At 48.0% G+C, this 18609-nt stretch overlaps 1 protein-coding gene across 3 annotated transcripts in view; it reads left to right on the plus strand.

The window, feature by feature from the left end:
- Positions 1-18609, plus strand: part of LOC146822534 (N-acetylneuraminylgalactosylglucosyl-glucoside beta-1,4-N- acetylgalactosaminyltransferase 2-like) — an 865225-nt gene that overhangs the window by 398363 nt on the left and 448253 nt on the right. For all 3 annotated transcript variants that reach the window (XM_085613655.1, XM_085613654.1, XM_085613656.1), the window contains exons 4-5: positions 2923-3029; positions 5402-5439. In XM_085613655.1, the coding sequence (XP_085469781.1) occupies positions 2923-3029; positions 5402-5439 (145 nt within the window). The remainder of the gene's footprint in view (positions 1-2922; positions 3030-5401; positions 5440-18609) is intronic.

Genomic DNA, 18609 nt, shown 5'->3' on the forward strand with positions numbered 1-18609 from the left:
CCTTGAAGGGGCTAGGACGCCCTGTGTCTCAATGTCAGGGCAAGGCTGCGCAGCCCAAGCGTGGAGGGGCACAACCTAAACGGTGCAGCTGCCCACTAAGTGCTGGGCAGCTGGAGAAAACGAGCGTGGGCACCACTGTGCCTTCTTAGGACAAGTAGGGCAGTTGTTGGAGCCTCCCTGGGCTCTAAACAAACGAATATGGCCCCCAATAACGTGGAGCGCACCAGCGCTCGAAGAAAACAATGCGGGATGTTGGAGCCCCCACGAGCGCTCTAAAATAATATGCCCCACGATGGAGTCCCTCTGGACTCTTGAAACAATGCCCCCTTGGACGTTGGAGTCCCGCTCGGGGGACTCAGCAGGATAACGAAGGCCCCCTGAGCCTTGCTGGCTCTGAAACAACTGGGGGGCGGGGGGGCGCGTTGCAGGCTCGTCAGAGTGTGAGCCCCGTTGGAGCGCACCAGCACTCAGTTACACACAGGCTGTCCCGTGCACCCTCGCGCACTCACCGGGCTCTTTGTCGTGCACGATGCTCCTCCTCAACTTCTCGCGGGGGAAACGGCTGCCGGGCTGCACACAGGGCCTCTTCCCTTGCGGCAGGGGCAGGCACCGGCAATGTGCCTCGAGCCCCCCTCTGCTTCACTGGCACCTGCGGGACTCTCCGTACGGAGGGGAGTCCCCTGCTGCAGCACGCCTCACCTCACCCGTGGCCTACGCAGGAGCGCGGGGTAGGCTCCCGCCTGCTTCCTGCTTTCTGCACAGCTTCCGTCGCACGGCCTGCCCCCAGGGGGTGCCTGACTTCCGGTCCGGGCTGCAGCGCTGATTTTCCTCCGGCTTTCACCGAAGCGCGGGGTGGGCTCCCGCCTTCGTCTTAGGGTTAAAATCTGCAGCAGCAAGCGGGGTAGGCACCCGCTATCGGGCACACTAATGCGGGGTGGGCTCCCGCTATGGAGAAATTTAAAATAAGCGGGGTAGGCACCCGCGAGGATCGCAATGCGGGGGAATCCCTAGAATGCAGCTTCGTGCTGCCGGCCACAAATAAAGCGCTCCTCGCGCTATCAATGATAAAAGCGCTCCCAGGCGCTGCAAGTAAAATTCCAGCAACCAAAAAGTCTTCAAAAGCAGGGGGGCACAGACTGGGCCCAGGGGCCAGCTCACAGGGCCCTCCAGCAGGGAGGCAGTCCCCAGTGGCGGTCTCTCCTGGCTCCCAGCAGCAGCAGGCCCCCCTCAAGTTGGATCAGCAAGAGAACAGTTTCTGTGGGGACACAGCCCCATTTTTATACAGTAAAACCCTTTGTTCTTGGTTCAGGGTGAGGGGGAAAACCAGTCGCAGCTGGTTGGGGAGCACCCTTGATGTGCTCAGCCCCTCACTCTATTCACTGGCAGGGCTAGGGTCGTCAGTCGCACCACAGGGGGCGGAGCCAGCATTGTGTGGGGAAAGCCCTGCCCTATTCAGGTCCAAGGTGCACTCCTCCCCAGCCATCAGCATGCTAATCTCACACTCACCACTGGGGCAGACCCAACCAGACTCCTGGAGCCAGGCTCACCAGCCAGCTCCAGCCTATCACACGCCAGACACACTGCACACAGAAGTGCCCACTTCTAGAAGTGGCACTTCCACACTAGGTACATGCACGCCGCACACATCATCGCGCAGCATTCAATCACACGAGTCCGCACATACCAAACTCGAGCCTGCACACCCCACGCATCAGGAACTACCAGGGACACATACATTCCCCATGCATTCCTATGGGAGGGCAGGCCTATCTCACCACATGCACTCAGAATGCGCACGCACTTTACTCTGGGACACAGGGAAAGTGCGCAGAAACCAAAAATCACTACACCAGGTCACCAATAAAGAGCAAAAAGTTTCGGGGGTGAACCTGCCAGAAGGGCCAAGTCCATCAGAGTCGATTTGCCTTCCTTGCCCCTAAGGTGTGGAATTCTTTCCCCTGTCGCTCAGGAATTGCACCAATCTCATGGAGTTTCGGGGAGCCTTGAAGACTTGGTTATTCAAGCAATCTCTGAGATAGGTTACTGCCTCTCACTCTCTCCTCATTTTAGCGCCATGAAACCTCTGGGTGCCCATGCGCTTAATAAATCCTGAATAACATAACATAACATAACATAACATGGTTGTGGAGAGGGTGTAAGGTCCAGCCGTCCTGGGAGGGTCACCTGACCATTGACACCTGTGTTGGATGGGTGAGGAGAGGGTGTAAGGGCCAGCCCTCCTAGTAGGGTCACCTGATTGGTGACCTCTGTGTTGGATGGGTGTGGAGAGGATGTAAGGGCCAGCCCTCCTAGGAGGGTCACCTGACCGTTGACACATGTGTTGGATGGGTGTGGAGAGGGTGTAAGGGCGACACCTGTGTTGGATGGGTGAGGGGTGGGTGTAAGAGCCAGCCCACTTGGGGGAGGCTGGTTAAACCCTAGACTGTGTCCAGCAGGACACAACCCTGATATCACACCTGCCCCTGGGGCCTTAAACTTCCAAGAGGCCTTTCTTTTAGGCCGGGAGTGCTCCTGCACCACCAGAAGCAGAACACAAAAGAACAAATATGGCTTCCCTCCTTTGAGAGGGCTCGGGTGGGCAGGGGATCACCTTACAGATGTGGGAGGGGGTGGTTGGAACCCGGGCCCCACCCTCTCTCATACTGAGCCTGGTGGAGTGTGACATAATACCAAACTGCTTGTCAGTGCTATCATCTTAGAAGCAGCTGGGACCCCCAGAGCAGGACCCCCCACCAGCTGTAACTGGTGTCTCACAAACGCTCTGTCCTTTTCTGCTCTTTCACTTGATGCCGCCTGCTGATAACTTGCAACCTCTTCATCCACTTTGGAAATGAGATCTGTTTCTCGTGCTTGTGGGTCCAAGTACCTTCCCTGCAGCCCTAACGTCTCTTTTCTTGGCAGGTACAGGACCGTTCCCCGAGGGGTGCTCACCGCTCAGCCGAACTCCCCACTGAGTTACCCACTCTATGGCGTGGAGCTGCTTCCTCTCTCCACCACCCTGCTTCCAGGTAACCCTCACTTGTGTATGTTTGGGATCTCCTCATTTCTGAGCTGGACAAGCCAAGGGCCTCCCTGACCCCAGATAATGCAGCTGTACCCTGAGGCTACGCAGGCGCACTACGCACGTGCACGCATCTGCTGTATTGGAGTGCTTGCACTGTTCTTGACAACACTGGTGTTTTTGCTTTGCGTGGTGCTATCTTGATGCAGACTCCATGCTGGATTTGTGTGTTGTGGTGGATGTGAAACACTTGATGCTTCGAATATTATACACACGTGTGCTAATTTAGGCCATTGTTGCATGACACGTACTGTTTATGGTTTCTTATTGTGGTTTATCTGGATGCTTGATTTCGCCTTAACATGCCAGGACCCATTGAAAACAGGCTGCTATCATGCCAACATGCTCCCGCTCCACATGGAGTCTTTGCCGGTAGATACTGACGCCATGTCCGGTTGTGTTTACCTGGAGTCTTTGCCAGTAGATGCTGACGACATGTCAGGTTGTGTTTACCTAGAGTCTTTGTCAGTAGATCCTCACGCCATGTCAGGCTGTCTTTACCTGGAGTCTTTGCCCGTAGATGCTGATGCCATGTCAGGTTGTGTTTACCTGGAGTCTTTGCCAGTAGATGTTGACGCCATGTCAGACTGTCTTTACCTGGAGTCTTTGCCAGTATATGCTGACGTCATGTCAGGCTGCCTTCACCTGGAGTCTTTGCCAGTAGATATTGATGCATGTCAGGCAGTCTTTACCTGGAGTCTTTCCAGTCGATGCTGATGACAAGTCAGGCTGCCTTTACCTGGAGTCTTTGCCAGTAGTTGCTGACGCCATGTCAGGCTGTCTGTACCTGGAGTCTTTGCCAGTAGATGCTGATGCCATATAAAGTTGACTTTACCTGGAGCCTTGGCCAGTAGATGCTGGTGCCATGTCAGGCTGTCTTCACCTGTGGAGTCTTTGCCAGTAAATGCAGATGCCATGTCAGGCTGCCTTTACCTGGAGTCTTTGCCAGTAGATATTGATGCATGTCAGGCAGTCTTTACCCGGAGTCTTTCTAGTCGATGCTGATGCCAAGTCATGTTGTGTTTACCTGGAGTCTTTGCCAGTAGATGCTGACACCATGTCAGGTTGTGTTTACCTGGAGTCTTTGCCAGTAGATGCTGACGCCATGTCAGATTGGGTTTACCTGGAGTCTTTGCCAGTAGATGCTGACACCATGTCAGGTTGTGTTTACCTGGAGTCTTTGCCAGTAGATGTCTGACGCCATGTCAGGCTGTCTTTACCTGGAGTCTTTGCCAGTAGATGCTGATGGCATGTCAGGCTCTCTTTATCTTGGGTCTTTGCCAGTAGATGCTGACGCCGCATCATATCAGGCTGTCTTTACCTTGGGTCTTTGCCAGTTGATGCTTTTGCCACGTCAAGTCAGGCTGTCTTTACCATGGGTCTGTACCAGTAGGTGCTTTCGCCACGTCAGGCTGTCTTTACCTGGAGTCTTTGCCAGTAGATGCTGATGTCATGTCAGGTTGTGTTTACCTGGAGTCTTTGCCAGTAGATGCTGACGCCAAGTCAGGTTGTCTACCTAGGGTTTTTGCCAGCAGATGCTGATGCCATGTCAGTCAGTCTTTAACTTCAGTCTTTGCCAGTAGATAGTAGATGCTGATACCTTGTCAGTCAGTCTTTACCTGGAGTTTTTGCCAGGAGATGCTGAAGTCATGTCAGGCTGTATTTACCTGGAGTCTCTGCCAGTTCACGCTGATGCCATGTCAGTCAGTCTTTACCTTCAGTCTTTGCCAGTAGATAGTAGATGCTGATGCCTTGTTATGCTGTGTTTACCTGAAGCCTTTCCCAGTAGATGCTGACGCCACGTCATGTCAGGCTATCTTTACCTGGAGTCCTTGCCAGTCGATGCTGATGCCATGTCAGGCTATCTTCACCTGGAGTCTTTGCCAGTAGATGCTGATCTTGCGTCCATGGCATTAATTTCTAACTGGAACCTCTGGCAAGTCATGCTTCAGTTATGTCAGGTACTCTGGCTCCCCTGGAGTCCTTGCCTGATGTCAGCCGCACCAGGAGCCTTTGCCAAAACACGTGGTTTCATGCCAGACACTTCACCACCACCTGGAGCGAGTGTCAATCATCTGATCTAGCTGACAATGGTTCAAGCTGGAACTCACCTATGACCTTTGTCTTTTTTGCTCAATAGTAGCCCAGGGATTGGACAGGATAAGTAAACACACTTAAATGTGCAGTTTTTTTGCCTTTTTTGCACATGGTGAACCTGGGCCACAGAGGGTCTAAAAGGAAGGTGTCTGTGAGGGCTGCTGGTGAGTGAGATAACACGACTTTAGAGGCTAACATGCTCTTGTTAATTTTTTTTCCTAGGACTTGGAGTCCACGTGGAGAAGGCAGAGCTCTTTCAGGTACAGTGATATGACATGTCCAGACGTCCTGTGCACTTTGCTTCTAGCTTGCTAGATGCTGCCTCCAAAGGTCAATTTTTCAACTATCAGCCACTGATCTGCTGAAATGTGTGCTACCTGTTTTTTTGCAGGCGTTATGGAATGGTGTTGTTGTATTCCGCTTTAGGTGTCCGTGTATAGGTTTTCCTGAAAGATGTCCTTATATAGGCACAATTTGCATTGCCCTTATATAGGCATAAGATCCCAGTCCTTATTTAGGCATTAGCCATGCTATCCATATACAGGCATGGTCACCTACATCCTTCCACCCCAACGTCACAACGAGTTCTTAGAAACCAGACCCTTAAGCTCTTGGGAGTTTCCCTAGCACATGATTATTGATTTCTCCAAGAACTCATTTATTATGCATGAACCGCTATTCCTTAAGTGTTCTTTCCTGACGTCTTCCTCTGCCCGACTTTACATCAATACTAACATTCCAAGGCACCTACCAGGTATATATATACCTTCCCGTGCCCAAGCAAGTAGGAAGAGACCTCGACTTTAGAGGAGCCCGTTTCCCGGCCTGACGCACTGACAAGAGACGCTGTTGTGCCTGCTCGCAGAGAATCCAGCTTCCAGTGTTCTGACTCCCTTCGCGGGGTGTTAGAGTTCGAGTCCGGAAAGAGATTCCCACCTCTCTGATTCTTAAGGTATGGAGCTGACTAGAACCTAGAGGGACTCTTGGCATACCAGACTTGGCATACCATACTATAGCCTACCATACTACGGAATAGATAACCTACTTCTTACATTTTACTACACTTAGGTTAGGTACACTGGGGTAGAACTAGTTAGAGAAGCATCTCACGAGTACTCGCGTTTTTAGCTTATTTTATTTATGTATATGTATATATGTGTCATAGCTAAAAGATAATGCTAGCGCAGTATTATTTCTTTCTACTGCTCACGCTATACATAATATATCTTGCATACTGTCTTATGATTATAACAGCTCATATCTCTTACACTAGAAAGAAAACTGTTCAATAAATCCTTTTATTGAAACGCCTGTCTATCTATTTCTGTGTAACTCTGAAGAAACTAAGCATGCACGATTGACTGAGTGAAACTGTTATCTGTTTCCACGATTCTGAGACATGTTCCGATTCTAAAGGGAAACAAAGTTGTCATGTTTATGGGGTTGCCAGAAACTACTCCCTTCTTGTTTACAAGGAGTTTCTAGTGGCCTCTGAGTTAGCTGGCACAAAGTAATTACGTTTAATGTACTCAATAGGGGCATACTGACCTCAGTCCTATGCCAAATCTATAGGGTATATTATTCCAATGCGCAGAGCCTATTAGGGAAATAGGAACCACACTACAGTGTGTGGGCTGGAGGGTTCAAGTGTGTCGGTGTGTTGGACTGAGTTCCTACACCACCCTTGTATAGGAGAATATAGGACAAGCAATTGGAAACTCTCTGGGCATGATTCACAAAGGTAAAATTAGACCAAAATTCTAAGTTTAGACTTGAAGTCTAAGTTTAGACCAAAAGTCTGACTTAGACCAAAAGTCTAACTTTACCTTTTTTTGGTATCACAAAAGTAAGTTACTACTAGTAAGTTCACTACTAGTCAAGGTACTAGTAGTAAAGTTACTTACTACTAGTAAACTTGCTAGTAGCAAAGTTACTTGTAGTGACTTACCTTTGTGAATACCGAAAAGTAGTAAAGTTAGACTTTTGGTCTAAACTTGGACTTCAAGTGTAAAGTTAAACTACAGGTTTAAAGTTGTACTTTAGGTGTAAGTTACACCTAAGGTCTAAACTTAGATTTCAGGTCTAAACTTAGACTTTTGGTCTAACTTTGCCTTTCTGAATCGGGCCCTCAGGCTATCTCCAATAGTTGAAAATGTGATGTTTACCTAAGTTAGTGCCTTTCACCCCAACGTACAGGCTCCGGATATTTGACACAGACATAAGCTGTGCATGCTGGGAGCACAAGTTCTAGTTATTTGACTAAATTACAGCTGGTGTACTTCAGTGTTTTTTTTCATTAGTTCTTGTCTCATTTCAACACAGATGCATCACTTTAACCTTTGTTCTTTTCAGTGAAATTGCGGGCTTGTTTGATCATATTCTAAATTGGCCCAGTGCCCGACCCACCTCATATGCCCCACCCCCGCTGCGCAAGGCTTTAGGCCGTGGCAGCAGGGCGTGGCCGCAGGGCCTTCCTATTGGCAAGACCCTATGCCCAACCCTGCACTGGCAACCAGCCCTCACTGCACACACCCTTTGGCCATGAGCTGCGCAGGTTGTCCGTTGGGCCTGCAACCATTCCTCCACAGGTGGCCCTCTGTGGGCACCCAACAACCACTCCGCACAAAGTGCGTTGGCAAGGGTCGCTGGCAGGGCTTTCCCTGACACCCAGGTCCAGAGGGTAAGTATGGGTGGCCAACCCTTATTAAACACAAAGGGGCAGATTTACAAGAACTGACGCATCTCTGCATCAAAGCAGAGATGTGTCAGTTAATTTGCATCAAGCAAAAAAACCTTTGCGCCATAATGGATGCGTCGCATTTACAGTGCGGCACACCGTGTCACAAGGATTGACAGAAGCGTGACGCATCTCTTGGTGTAAAGGCAACGCATTGCTGGAGTCGTGTCAGAACCCCCCCGTCGTGTGTGTCAGCCCGTGGTGAGACAGCTTCCCCGGACACACACACAGCTGCACCCGAGCACTTCACAGATCTTTAAAAGACCATCTACTTGTTAAGGAGGCTTTTTTGTGTTTTCACGCCTTCTTAGAGCCCCTGCATCTCAATTCTGCCGATTGCTTTAAGAATTAGCCCTCCCCCCCCCGAATATTTTTCTTAGCCCCTCACAAAATTTGGCTCTAGTTGCGCCTGGCTGTATATAATCATTGCTTGTCGTGTGTTTCTGTAACGTATTTCTTTTTTTGGCCAGTTTTATACGAACTCGACCCGGAGGCTTGAGAATGCTTTCCATGAGTGCCAGTTACATTACAGACAGGACAGATTCATTTTGTGTAGGCGCAGTGAGATTCAGTGATTTGCCCAGAATCACAGGATGTTGAGCCGCTGCTGAGATTCAAAACCGGTTCCCCAGTCCAGTTTCAATGTCGGCAGCTCTGGCGGTTACAGTTTCTTCATGCTCACAATGAAAACGATGTTGATGTAAACACACAAGGACTTCCTTACAGAGAGGAATGGGGAGACTTCTTGACATGTCTGTGCAACTGGAGTCCCGGTGAGTGTTCTCCGTCCACAGACTGGCTCGTGAATATCTTTGCCTTAGTCCCACAGGGTTTTCAAGTCACCCTCCCGACACACTTAACATGCTGCCTACTCTTTCTTACCTTTATGTCTCTAAGATTAAGGGTATTGCTCAGAAATCTGTCATAAAGGAAGGTCTCGCAAAGGTATGTTAGCAGGGATAACTTGGCCTTTCATGCTTCTGATAAACTGTGTGTTTCTTGAGTTCACTGTCTCCAAGGACCACGTCCTCTACAAACCGCTTAATTTGAAAAGGTGTTGGCCTTTTATATAATTCACAAAAACAACTGTTACCAGGAAATCTTGAAAATCCTCATGAATAAATGGCGCAGGTGTTCCTATGCACGAGTGATATTTTTTCTGGTCTGGGAGGATGTTTTTCTCTTCATTAATTGCTATTTTCTGTGCACAGTTCTCTTTTACTTCCCAGGTACTTTCCTTTTCTTGTGACTGTTTTCTTATACTTCTCAAGCAGGCCCCTTTATTCGTGTATACAGCTGATTTTTTTTAAACTTCCGGGGTATGTCTCCTTATTTCAACGGCGTCACTCTTTTACTGCCATAGGCAGGTCAGTTTATCCTGCATAAAGCTGTTCTATTACTTCAGCTATATCCCCTAGGCAGACCCCATTGCTGCTGTGTAAATCTCTATTTTACTTCACAAGTAGGGCCCCTCATGCCTTTCTGCATGTTTTTTTACTTGGTTTTTTCAGCCTCTATTTATTTTGAAAGTAAAACAACACGTCCCATAATGGTGTTGCCTATGAAGCCAATTCTGACAACAAGTGTCCTTCATGACAAAAGACCACAGAGTGGCAAACCGAGTCACAAAGTAGTTGTGACCTACATCAGGAGGTTTTACACACATTAGCAGCACATATGTAAAGCCCAGCTATAAACATACAACCATCGACTAAAGAACACTTAACTTCTCTAGCATCAAAAATCAGAATTGGCTGAGCTGCCTACACCTTACTTGTAGTGACTTGAGATCTTTGGCAGCAAATCTAAAATGTTCCAATGTTGACATGCAGAACAGCCGTCAATAGAGTAGGGCAGCCTTATTGTGCACACAAAGGGCCTCTCCTTGCCTCTGCTGTAGGTGAACCCCTGCCCTTCCCATGTGCCCTGGTCTGAACTCAGCCACAGTTTGCTTGGGCCCTTGTTTGATGGTCAATGTTGAGAGGGCCTTTTCACAGATAAAAGTTTACATGGGAAGTAAAGAGCGAGCGCGCAAGACCAAATACTCACTGAACAAGTATTGTATGCTGTACTACAATAAGTTTAATTTGTAAAAAATGTATTTGGCCCTCATATACACTGTACGTTCATTGTCTATATACCATGCTCTATCAGTGCAGAAACGGCCCATAAACACCAGAAAAACACTGTTTCTGTTGTTTTTTATGGTGCGAAAATTTGTAACCACTGAAAATCACTGTTTTTTTAAGGTATTGAAATTACTGGAAAACACTGAAAAAACCCCACCAGAATTTGCCAAAAATAGAAACTGAAAACAGGAAAGCCTAGGTATTAGGCATCCCTCTGTCATTAATATATTCATCCTCCAGGAACGGTGCTAGGGTATTAGGCATCTGTCTGTCATTAATGTATTCATCCTCCAGGAACGGTGCTAGGGTATTAGGCATTCCTCTGTCATTAATACATTCAACCTCCAGGAACGGTGCTAGGGTATTAGGCATCCCTCTGTCATTAATACATTCAACCTCCAGGAACGGTGCTAGGGTATTAGGCATCCCTCTGTCATTAATGTATTCATCCTCCAGGAACGGTGCTAGGGTATTAGGCATCCCTCTGTCATTAATGCGCTCATCCTCCAGGAACGGTGCTAGGGTATTAGGCATCCCTCTGTCATTAATGTATTCATCCTCCAGGAACGGTGCAAGGGTATAAGGCATCCCTCTGTCATTAATGCATTCACACTCCAGGAACGGTGCTAGGGTATTAGGCATCCCTCTGTCATTAATACATTCAATCTCCAGGAACGGTGCTAGGGTATTAGGCATCCCTCTGTCATTAATGCGCTCACCCTCCAGGAACGGTGCAAGGGTATTAGACATCCCTCTGTCATTAATGTATTCATCCTCCAGGAATAGTGCTAGGGTGTTAGGCATCCGTCTGTCATTAATGTATTCATCCTCCAGGAACGGTGCTGGGGTATTAGACATCCCTCTGTCATTATTGTATTCATCCTCCAGGAACGGTGCTAGGGTATTAGGCATCCGTCTGTCATTAATGTATTCATCCTCCAGGAACGGTGCTAGGGTTTTAGGCATCCGTCTGTCATTAATGTAATCATCCTCCAGGAACGGTGCAAGGGTATTAGACATCCCTCTGTCATTAATGTGTTCATCCTCCAGGAACGGTGCTAGGGTATTAGGCATCCGTCTGTCATTAATGTATTCATCCTCCAGGAACGGTGCTGGGGTATTAGACATCCCTCTGTCATTATTGTATTCATCCTCCAGGAACGGTGCTAGGGTATTAGGCATCCCTCTGTCATTAATGTATTCATCCTCCAGTAACGATGCTAGGGTATTAGACATCCCTCTGTCATTAATGCATTCACCCTCCAGGAACGGTGCTAGGGTATTAGACATCCCTCTGTCATTAATGCATTCACCCTCCAGGAACGGTGCTAGGGTATTAGGCATCCCTCTGTCATTAATGCGTTCATCCTCCAGGAACGGTGCGAGGGTATTAGGCACCCATCTGTCAATAATGCGTTCATCCTCCAGGAACGGTGCTGGGGTATTAGGCATCCCTCAGTCATTAATGCGTTCGTCCTCCAGGAACGGTGCTGGGGTATTAGGCATCCCTCTGTCATTAATGCATTCATCCTCCAGGAACGGTGCTGGGGTATTAGGCATCCTCCTGTCATTAATATATTCATCCTCCAGGAACGGTGCTAGGGTATTAGACATCCCTCTGTCATTAATGCATTCATCCTCCAGGAACGGTGATAGGGTATTAGGCATCTGTCTGTCATTAATGCATTCATCCTCCAGCAACGGTGCTAGGGTATTAGGCATCCGTCTGTCATTAATGTATTCATCCTCCAGGACCGGTGCTAGGGTATTAGACATCCCTCTGTCATTAATGTATTCATCCTCCAGGAACGGTGCTAGGGTATTAGGCATACCTCTGTCATTAATGCGTTCATCCTCCAGGAACGGTGCTAGGGTATTAGGCATACCTCTGTCATTAATGCGTTCGTCCTCCAGGAACGGTGCTAGGGTATTAGGCATCCCTCTGTCATTAATGCGTTCATCCTCCAGGAACGGTGCTAGGGTATTAGGCACCCATCTGTCAATAATGCGTTCATCCTCCAGGAACGGTGCTGGGGTATTAGGCATCCCTCAGTCATTAATGCGTTCGTCCTCCAGGAACGGTGCTGGGGTATTAGGCATCCCTCTGTCATTAATGCATTCATCCTCCAGGAACGGTGCTGGGGTATTAGGCATCCCTCTGTCATTAATATATTCATCCTCCAGGAACGGTGCTAGGGTATTAGACATCCCTCTGTCATTAATGCATTCATCCTCCAGGAACGGTGATAGGGTATTAGGCATCGGTCTGTCATTAATGTATTCATCCTCCAGGAACGGTGCTCGGGTATTAAACATCCCTCTGTCATTAATGTATTCATCCTCCAGGAACGGTGCTAGGGTATTAGACATCCCTCTGTCATTAATGCGCTCACCCTCCAGGAACGGTGCTAGGGTAATAGACATCCCTCTTTCATTAATGCATTCACCCTCCAGGAATGGTGCTAGGGTATTAGACATCCCTCTGTCATTAATGTATTCATCCTCCAGGAACGGTGCTAGGGTATTAGGCATCCCTCTGTCATTGATGCGCTCACCCTCCAGGAACGGTGCTAGAGTATTAGGCATCCCTCTTTCATTAATGCATTCATCCTCCAGGAATGGTGCTAGGGTATTAGACATCCCTCTGTCATTAATGTATTCATCCTCCAGGAACGGTGCTAGAGTATTAGGCATCCCTCTTTCATTAATGCATTCACCCTCCAGGAATGGTGCTAAGGTATTAGGCATCCGTCTGTCATTAATGCATTCATCCTCCAGGAACGGTGCTAGGGTATTAGGCATCCGTCTGTCATTAATGCATTCATCCTCCAGGAACGGTGCTAGGGTATTAGGCATCCCTCTGTCATTAATGCGCTCATCCTCCAGGAACGGTGCTAGGGTATTAGACATCCCTCTGTCATTAATGTATTCATCCTCCAGGAACGGTGCTAGGGTATTAGGCATACCACTGTCATTAATGCGTTCATCCTCCAGGAACGGTGCTAGGGTATTAGGCATACCTCTGTCATTAATGCGTTCATCCTCCAGGAACGGTGCTAGCGTATTAGGCATACCTCTGTTATTAATACGTTCACCCTTCAGGAACGGTGCTAGGGTATTAGGCATCCCTCTGTCATTAATGCGTTCATCCTCCAGGAACGGTGCTAGGGTATTAGGCATCCCTCTGTCATTAATGCATTCATCCTCCAGGAACGGTGCTAGGGTATTAGGCATCCCTCTGTCATTAATGCGTTCATCCTCCAGGAACGGTGCTAGGGTATTAGGCATCTGTCTGTCATTAATGCATTTATCCTCCAGCAACGGTGCTAGGGTATTAGGCATCCCTCTGTCATTAATGTATTCATCCTCCAGGATTGGTGCTAGGGTATTAGGCATCCATCTGTCATTAATGTATTCATCCTCCAGGAACAGTGCTCGGGTATTAAACATCCCTCTGTCATTAATGTATTTTTCCTCCAGGAACGGTGCTAGGGTATTAGACATCCCTCTGTCATTAATGCGCTCACCCTCCAGGAACGGTGCTAGGGTAATAGACATCCCTCTTTCATTAATGCATTCACCCTCCAGGAATGGTGCTAGGGTATTAGACATCCATCTGTCATTAATGCATTCACACTCCAGGAACGGTGCTAGGGTATTAGGCATCCCTCTGTCATTAATGCGTTCATCCTCCAGGAATGGTGCTAGGGTATTAGGCATCCGTCTGTCAATAATGCGTTCATCCTCCAGGAACGGTGCTAGGGTATTAGACATCCCTCTGTCATTAATGCGTTCGTCCTCCAGGAACGGTGCTGGGGTATTAGGCATCCCTCTGTCATTAATGCATTCATCCTCCAGGAACGGCGCTGGGGTATTAGGCATCCCTCTGTCATTAATATATTCATCCTCCAGGAACGGTGCTAGGGTATTAGACATCCCTCTGTCATTAATGCATTCATCCTCCAGGAACGGTAATAGGGTATTAGGCATCCGTCTGTCATTAATGCATTCATCCTCCAGGAACGGTGCTAGGGTATTAGGCATCCATCTGTCATTAATGTATTCATCCTCCAGGACCGGTGCTAGGGTATTTGACATCCCTCTTTCATTAATGTATTCATCCTCCAGGAACGGTGCTATGGTATTAGGCATCCCTCTGTCATTAATGCATTCACACTCCAGGAAGGGTGCTAGGGTATTAGGCATCCGTCTGTCATTAATGCGCTCATCCTTCAGGAACGGTGCTAGGGTATTAGACATCCCTCTGTCAATAATGTATTCATCCTCCAGGAACGGTGCTAGGGTATTAGGCATCCCTCTGTCATTAATGCGCTCATCCTTCAGGAACGGTGCTAGGGTATTAGACATCCCTCTGTCAATAATGTATTCATCCTCCAGGAACGGTGCTAGGGTATTAGGCATCCGTCTGTCATTAATGTATTCATCCTCCAGGAACGGTGCTGGGGTATTAGACATCCCTCTGTCATTATTGTATTCATCCTCCAGGAACGGTGCTAGGGTATTAGGCATCCGTCTGTCATTAATGTATTCATCCTCCAGGAACGGTGCTAGGGTATTAGGCATCCGTCTGTCATTAATGTATTCATCCTCCAGGAACGGTGCTAGGGTTTTAGGCATCCGTCTGTCATTAATGTATTCATCCTCCAGGAACGGTGCTAGGGTATTAGGCATCCGTCTGTCATTAATGCATTCATCCTCCAGGAACGGTGCTAGGGTATTAGACATCCATCTGTCATTAATGTATTCATCCTCCAGGGACGGGGCTAGGGTATTAGGCATCTGTCTGTCATTAATGCGCTCATCCTCCAGGAAGGGTGCTAGGGTATTAGGCATACCTCTGTCATTAATGCGTTCATCCTCCAGGAACAGTGCTAGGGTATTAGGCATCCCTCTGTCATTAATGCATTCATCCTCCAGGAACTTTGCTAGGGTATTGGGCATCCCTCTGTCATTAATGCGTTCATCCTCAAGGAACAGTGCTAGACTATTTGGCATCCCTCTGTCATTAATGCGTTCACCCTCCAGGAACGGTGCTAGGGTATTAGGCATCCCTCTGTCATTAATGCGTTCACCCTCCAGGAACGGTGCTAGGGTATTAGGCATCCCTCTGTCATTAACGCGTTCACCCTCCAGGAACGGTGCTAGGGTATTAGGCATCCCTCTGTCATTAATGCATTCATCCTCCAGGAACGGTGCTAGGGTATTAGGCATCCCTCTGTCATTAATGCATTCATCCTCCAGGATCGGTGCTAGGGTATTAGGCATCCGTCTGTCATTAATGTATTCATCCTCCAGGAACGGTGCTCGGGTATTAAACATCCCTCTGTCATTAATGTATTCATCCTCCAGGAACGGTGCTAGGGTATTAGAAATCCCTCTGTCATTAATGCATTCACCCTCCAGGAATGGTGCTAAGGTATTAGACATCCCTCTGTCATTAATGCATTCACCCTCCAGGAACGGTGCTAGGGTATTAGACATCCCTCTGTCATTAATGCATTCACCCTCCAGGAATGGTGCTAGGGTATTAGGCATCCCTCTGTTAATAATGCGTTCATCCTCCAGGAACGGTGCGAGGGTATTAGGCATCCATCTGTCAATAATGCGTTCATCCTCCAGGAACGGTGCTGGGGTATTAGGCATCCCTCTATCATTAATGCGTTCGTCCTCCAGGAACGGTGCTGGGGTATGAGGCATCCCTCTGTCATTAATGCATTCATCCTCCAGGAATGGTGCTGGGGTATTAGAAATCCCTCTGTCATTAATATATTCATCCTCCAGGAACGGTGCTAGGGTATTAGACATCCCTCTGTCATTAATGCATTCATCCTCCAGGAACGGTGCTAGGGTATTAGGCATCCGTCTGTCATTAATGTATTCATCCTCCAGGACCGGTGCTAGGGTATAGGGCATCCGTCTGTCATTAATGTATTCATCCTCCAGGAACGGTGCTAGGGTATTAGACATCCCTCTGTCATTAATGTATTCATCCTCCAGGAACGGTGCTAGGGTATTAGGCATCCCTCTGTCATTAATACATTCAACCTCCAGGAACGGTGCTAGGGTATTAGGCATCCCTCTGTCATTAATGCGCTCATCCTCCAGGAAAGGTGCTAGGGTATTAGACATCCCTCTGTCATTAATGTATTCATCCTCCAGGAACGGTGCTAGGGTATTAGACATACCTCTGTCATAAATGCGTTCATCCTCCAGGAACGGTGCTAGGGTATTAGGCATACCTCTGTCATTAATATATTCATCCTCCAGGAACGGTGCTAGGGTATTAGACATCCCTCTGTCATTAATGCATTCATCCTCCAGGAACGGTAATAGGGTATTAGGCATCCGTCTGTCATTAATGCATTCATCCTCCAGGACCGGTGCTAGGGTATTTGACATCCCTCTTTCATTAATGTATTCATCCTCCAGGAACGGTGCTATGGTATTAGGCATCCCTCTGTCATTAATGCATTCACACTCCAGGAAGGGTGCTAGGGTATTAGGCATCCCTCTGTCATTAATACATTCAACCTCCAGGAACGGTGCTAGGGTATTAGGCATCCCTCTGTCATTAATGCGCTCATCCTTTAGGAACGGTGCTAGGGTATTAGACATCCCTCTGTCAATAATGTATTCATCCTCCAGGAACGGTGCTAGGGTATTAGGCATCCGTCTGTCATTAATGTATTCATCCTCCAGGAACGGTGCTGGGGTATTAGACATCCCTCTGTCATTATTGTATTCATCCTCAAGGAACGGTGCGAGGGTATTAGGCATCCGTCTGTCATTAATGTATTCATCCTCCAGGATCGGTGCTAGGGTATTAGGCATCCGTCTGTCATTAATGTATTCATCCTCCAGGAACGGTGCTAGGGTTTTAGGCATCCGTCTATCATTAATGTATTCATCCTCCAGGAACGGTGCTAGGGTATTAGGCATCCGTCTGTCATTAATGCATTCATCCTCCAGGAACGGTGCTACGGTATTAGACATCCATCTGTCATTAATGTATTCATCCTCCAGGGACGGTGCTAGGGTATTAGGCATCTGTCTGTCATTAATGCGCTCATCCTCCAGGAACGGTGCTAGGGTATTAGACATCCCTCTGTCATTAATGCGTTCACCCTCCAGGAACAGTGCTAGGGTATTAGACATCCCTCTGTCATTAATGCGTTCATCCTCCAGGAAGGGTGCTAGGGTATTAGGCATACCTCTGTCATTAATGCGTTCATCCTCCAGGAACAGTGCTAGGGTATTAGGCATACCTTTGTCATTAATGCGTTCATCCTCCAGGAACTGTGCTAGCATATTAGGCATCCCTCTGTCATTAATGCGTTCACCCTCCAGGAACGGTGCTAGGGTATTAGGCATCCCTCTGTCATTAATGCGTTCATCCTCCAGGAACGGTGCTAGGGTATTAGGCATCCCTCTGTCATTAACGCGTTCACCCTCCAGGAACGGTGCTAGGGTATTAGGCATCCCTCTGTCATTAATGCATTCATCCTCCAGGAACGGTGCTAGGGTATTAGGCATCCCTCTGTCATTAATGCATTCATCCTCCAGGATCGGTGCTAGGGTATTAGGAATCCGTCTGTCATTAATGTATTCATCCTCCAGGAACGGTGCTCGGGTATTAAACAAACCTCTGTCATTAATGTATTCATCCTCCAGGAACGGTGCTAGGGTATTAGAAATCCCTCTGTCATTAATGCGCTCACCCTCCAGGAACGGTGCTAGGGTATTAGACATCCCTCTGTCATTAATGCATTCACCCTCCAGGAATGGTGCTAGGGTATTAGACATCCCTCTGTCATTAATGCATTCACCCTCCAGGAACGGTGCTAGGGTATTAGACATCCCTCTGTCATTAATGCATTCACCCTCCAGGAACGGTGCTAGGGTATTAGACATCCCTCTGTCATTAATGCATTCACCCTCCAGGAATGGTGCTAGGCTATTAGGCATCCCTCTGTTAATAATGCGTTCATCCTCCAGGAACGGTGCGAGGGTATTAGGCATCCATCTGTCAATAATGCGTTCATCCTCCAGGAACGGTGCTGGGGTATTAGGCATCCCTCTATCATTAATGCGTTCGTCCTCCAGGAACGGTGCTGGGGTATTAGGCATCCCTCTGTCATTAATGCATTCATCCTCCAGGAATGGTGCTGGGGTATTAGGCATCCCTCTGTCACTAATATATTCATCCTCCAGGAACGGTGCTAGGGTATTAGACATCCCTCTGTCATTAATGCATTCATCCTCCGGGAACGGTGCTAGGGTATTAGGCATCTGTCTGTCATTAATGCATTTATCCTCCAGCAACGGTGCTAGGGTATTAGGCATCCGTCTGTCATTAATGTATTCATCCTCCAGGACCGGTGCTAGGGTATTAGACATCCCTCTGTCATTAATGTATTCATCCTCCAGGAACGGTGCTAGGGTATTAGGCATCCCTCTGTCATTAATGCATTCACACTCCAGGAACGGTGCTAGGGTATTAGGCATCCCTCTGTCATTAATACATTCAACCTCCAGGAACGGTG

This window comes from Triturus cristatus, chromosome 6 (genome assembly GCF_964204655.1).
Source record: "Triturus cristatus chromosome 6, aTriCri1.1, whole genome shotgun sequence".
Classification (NCBI taxonomy): domain Eukaryota; kingdom Metazoa; phylum Chordata; class Amphibia; order Caudata; family Salamandridae; genus Triturus; species Triturus cristatus.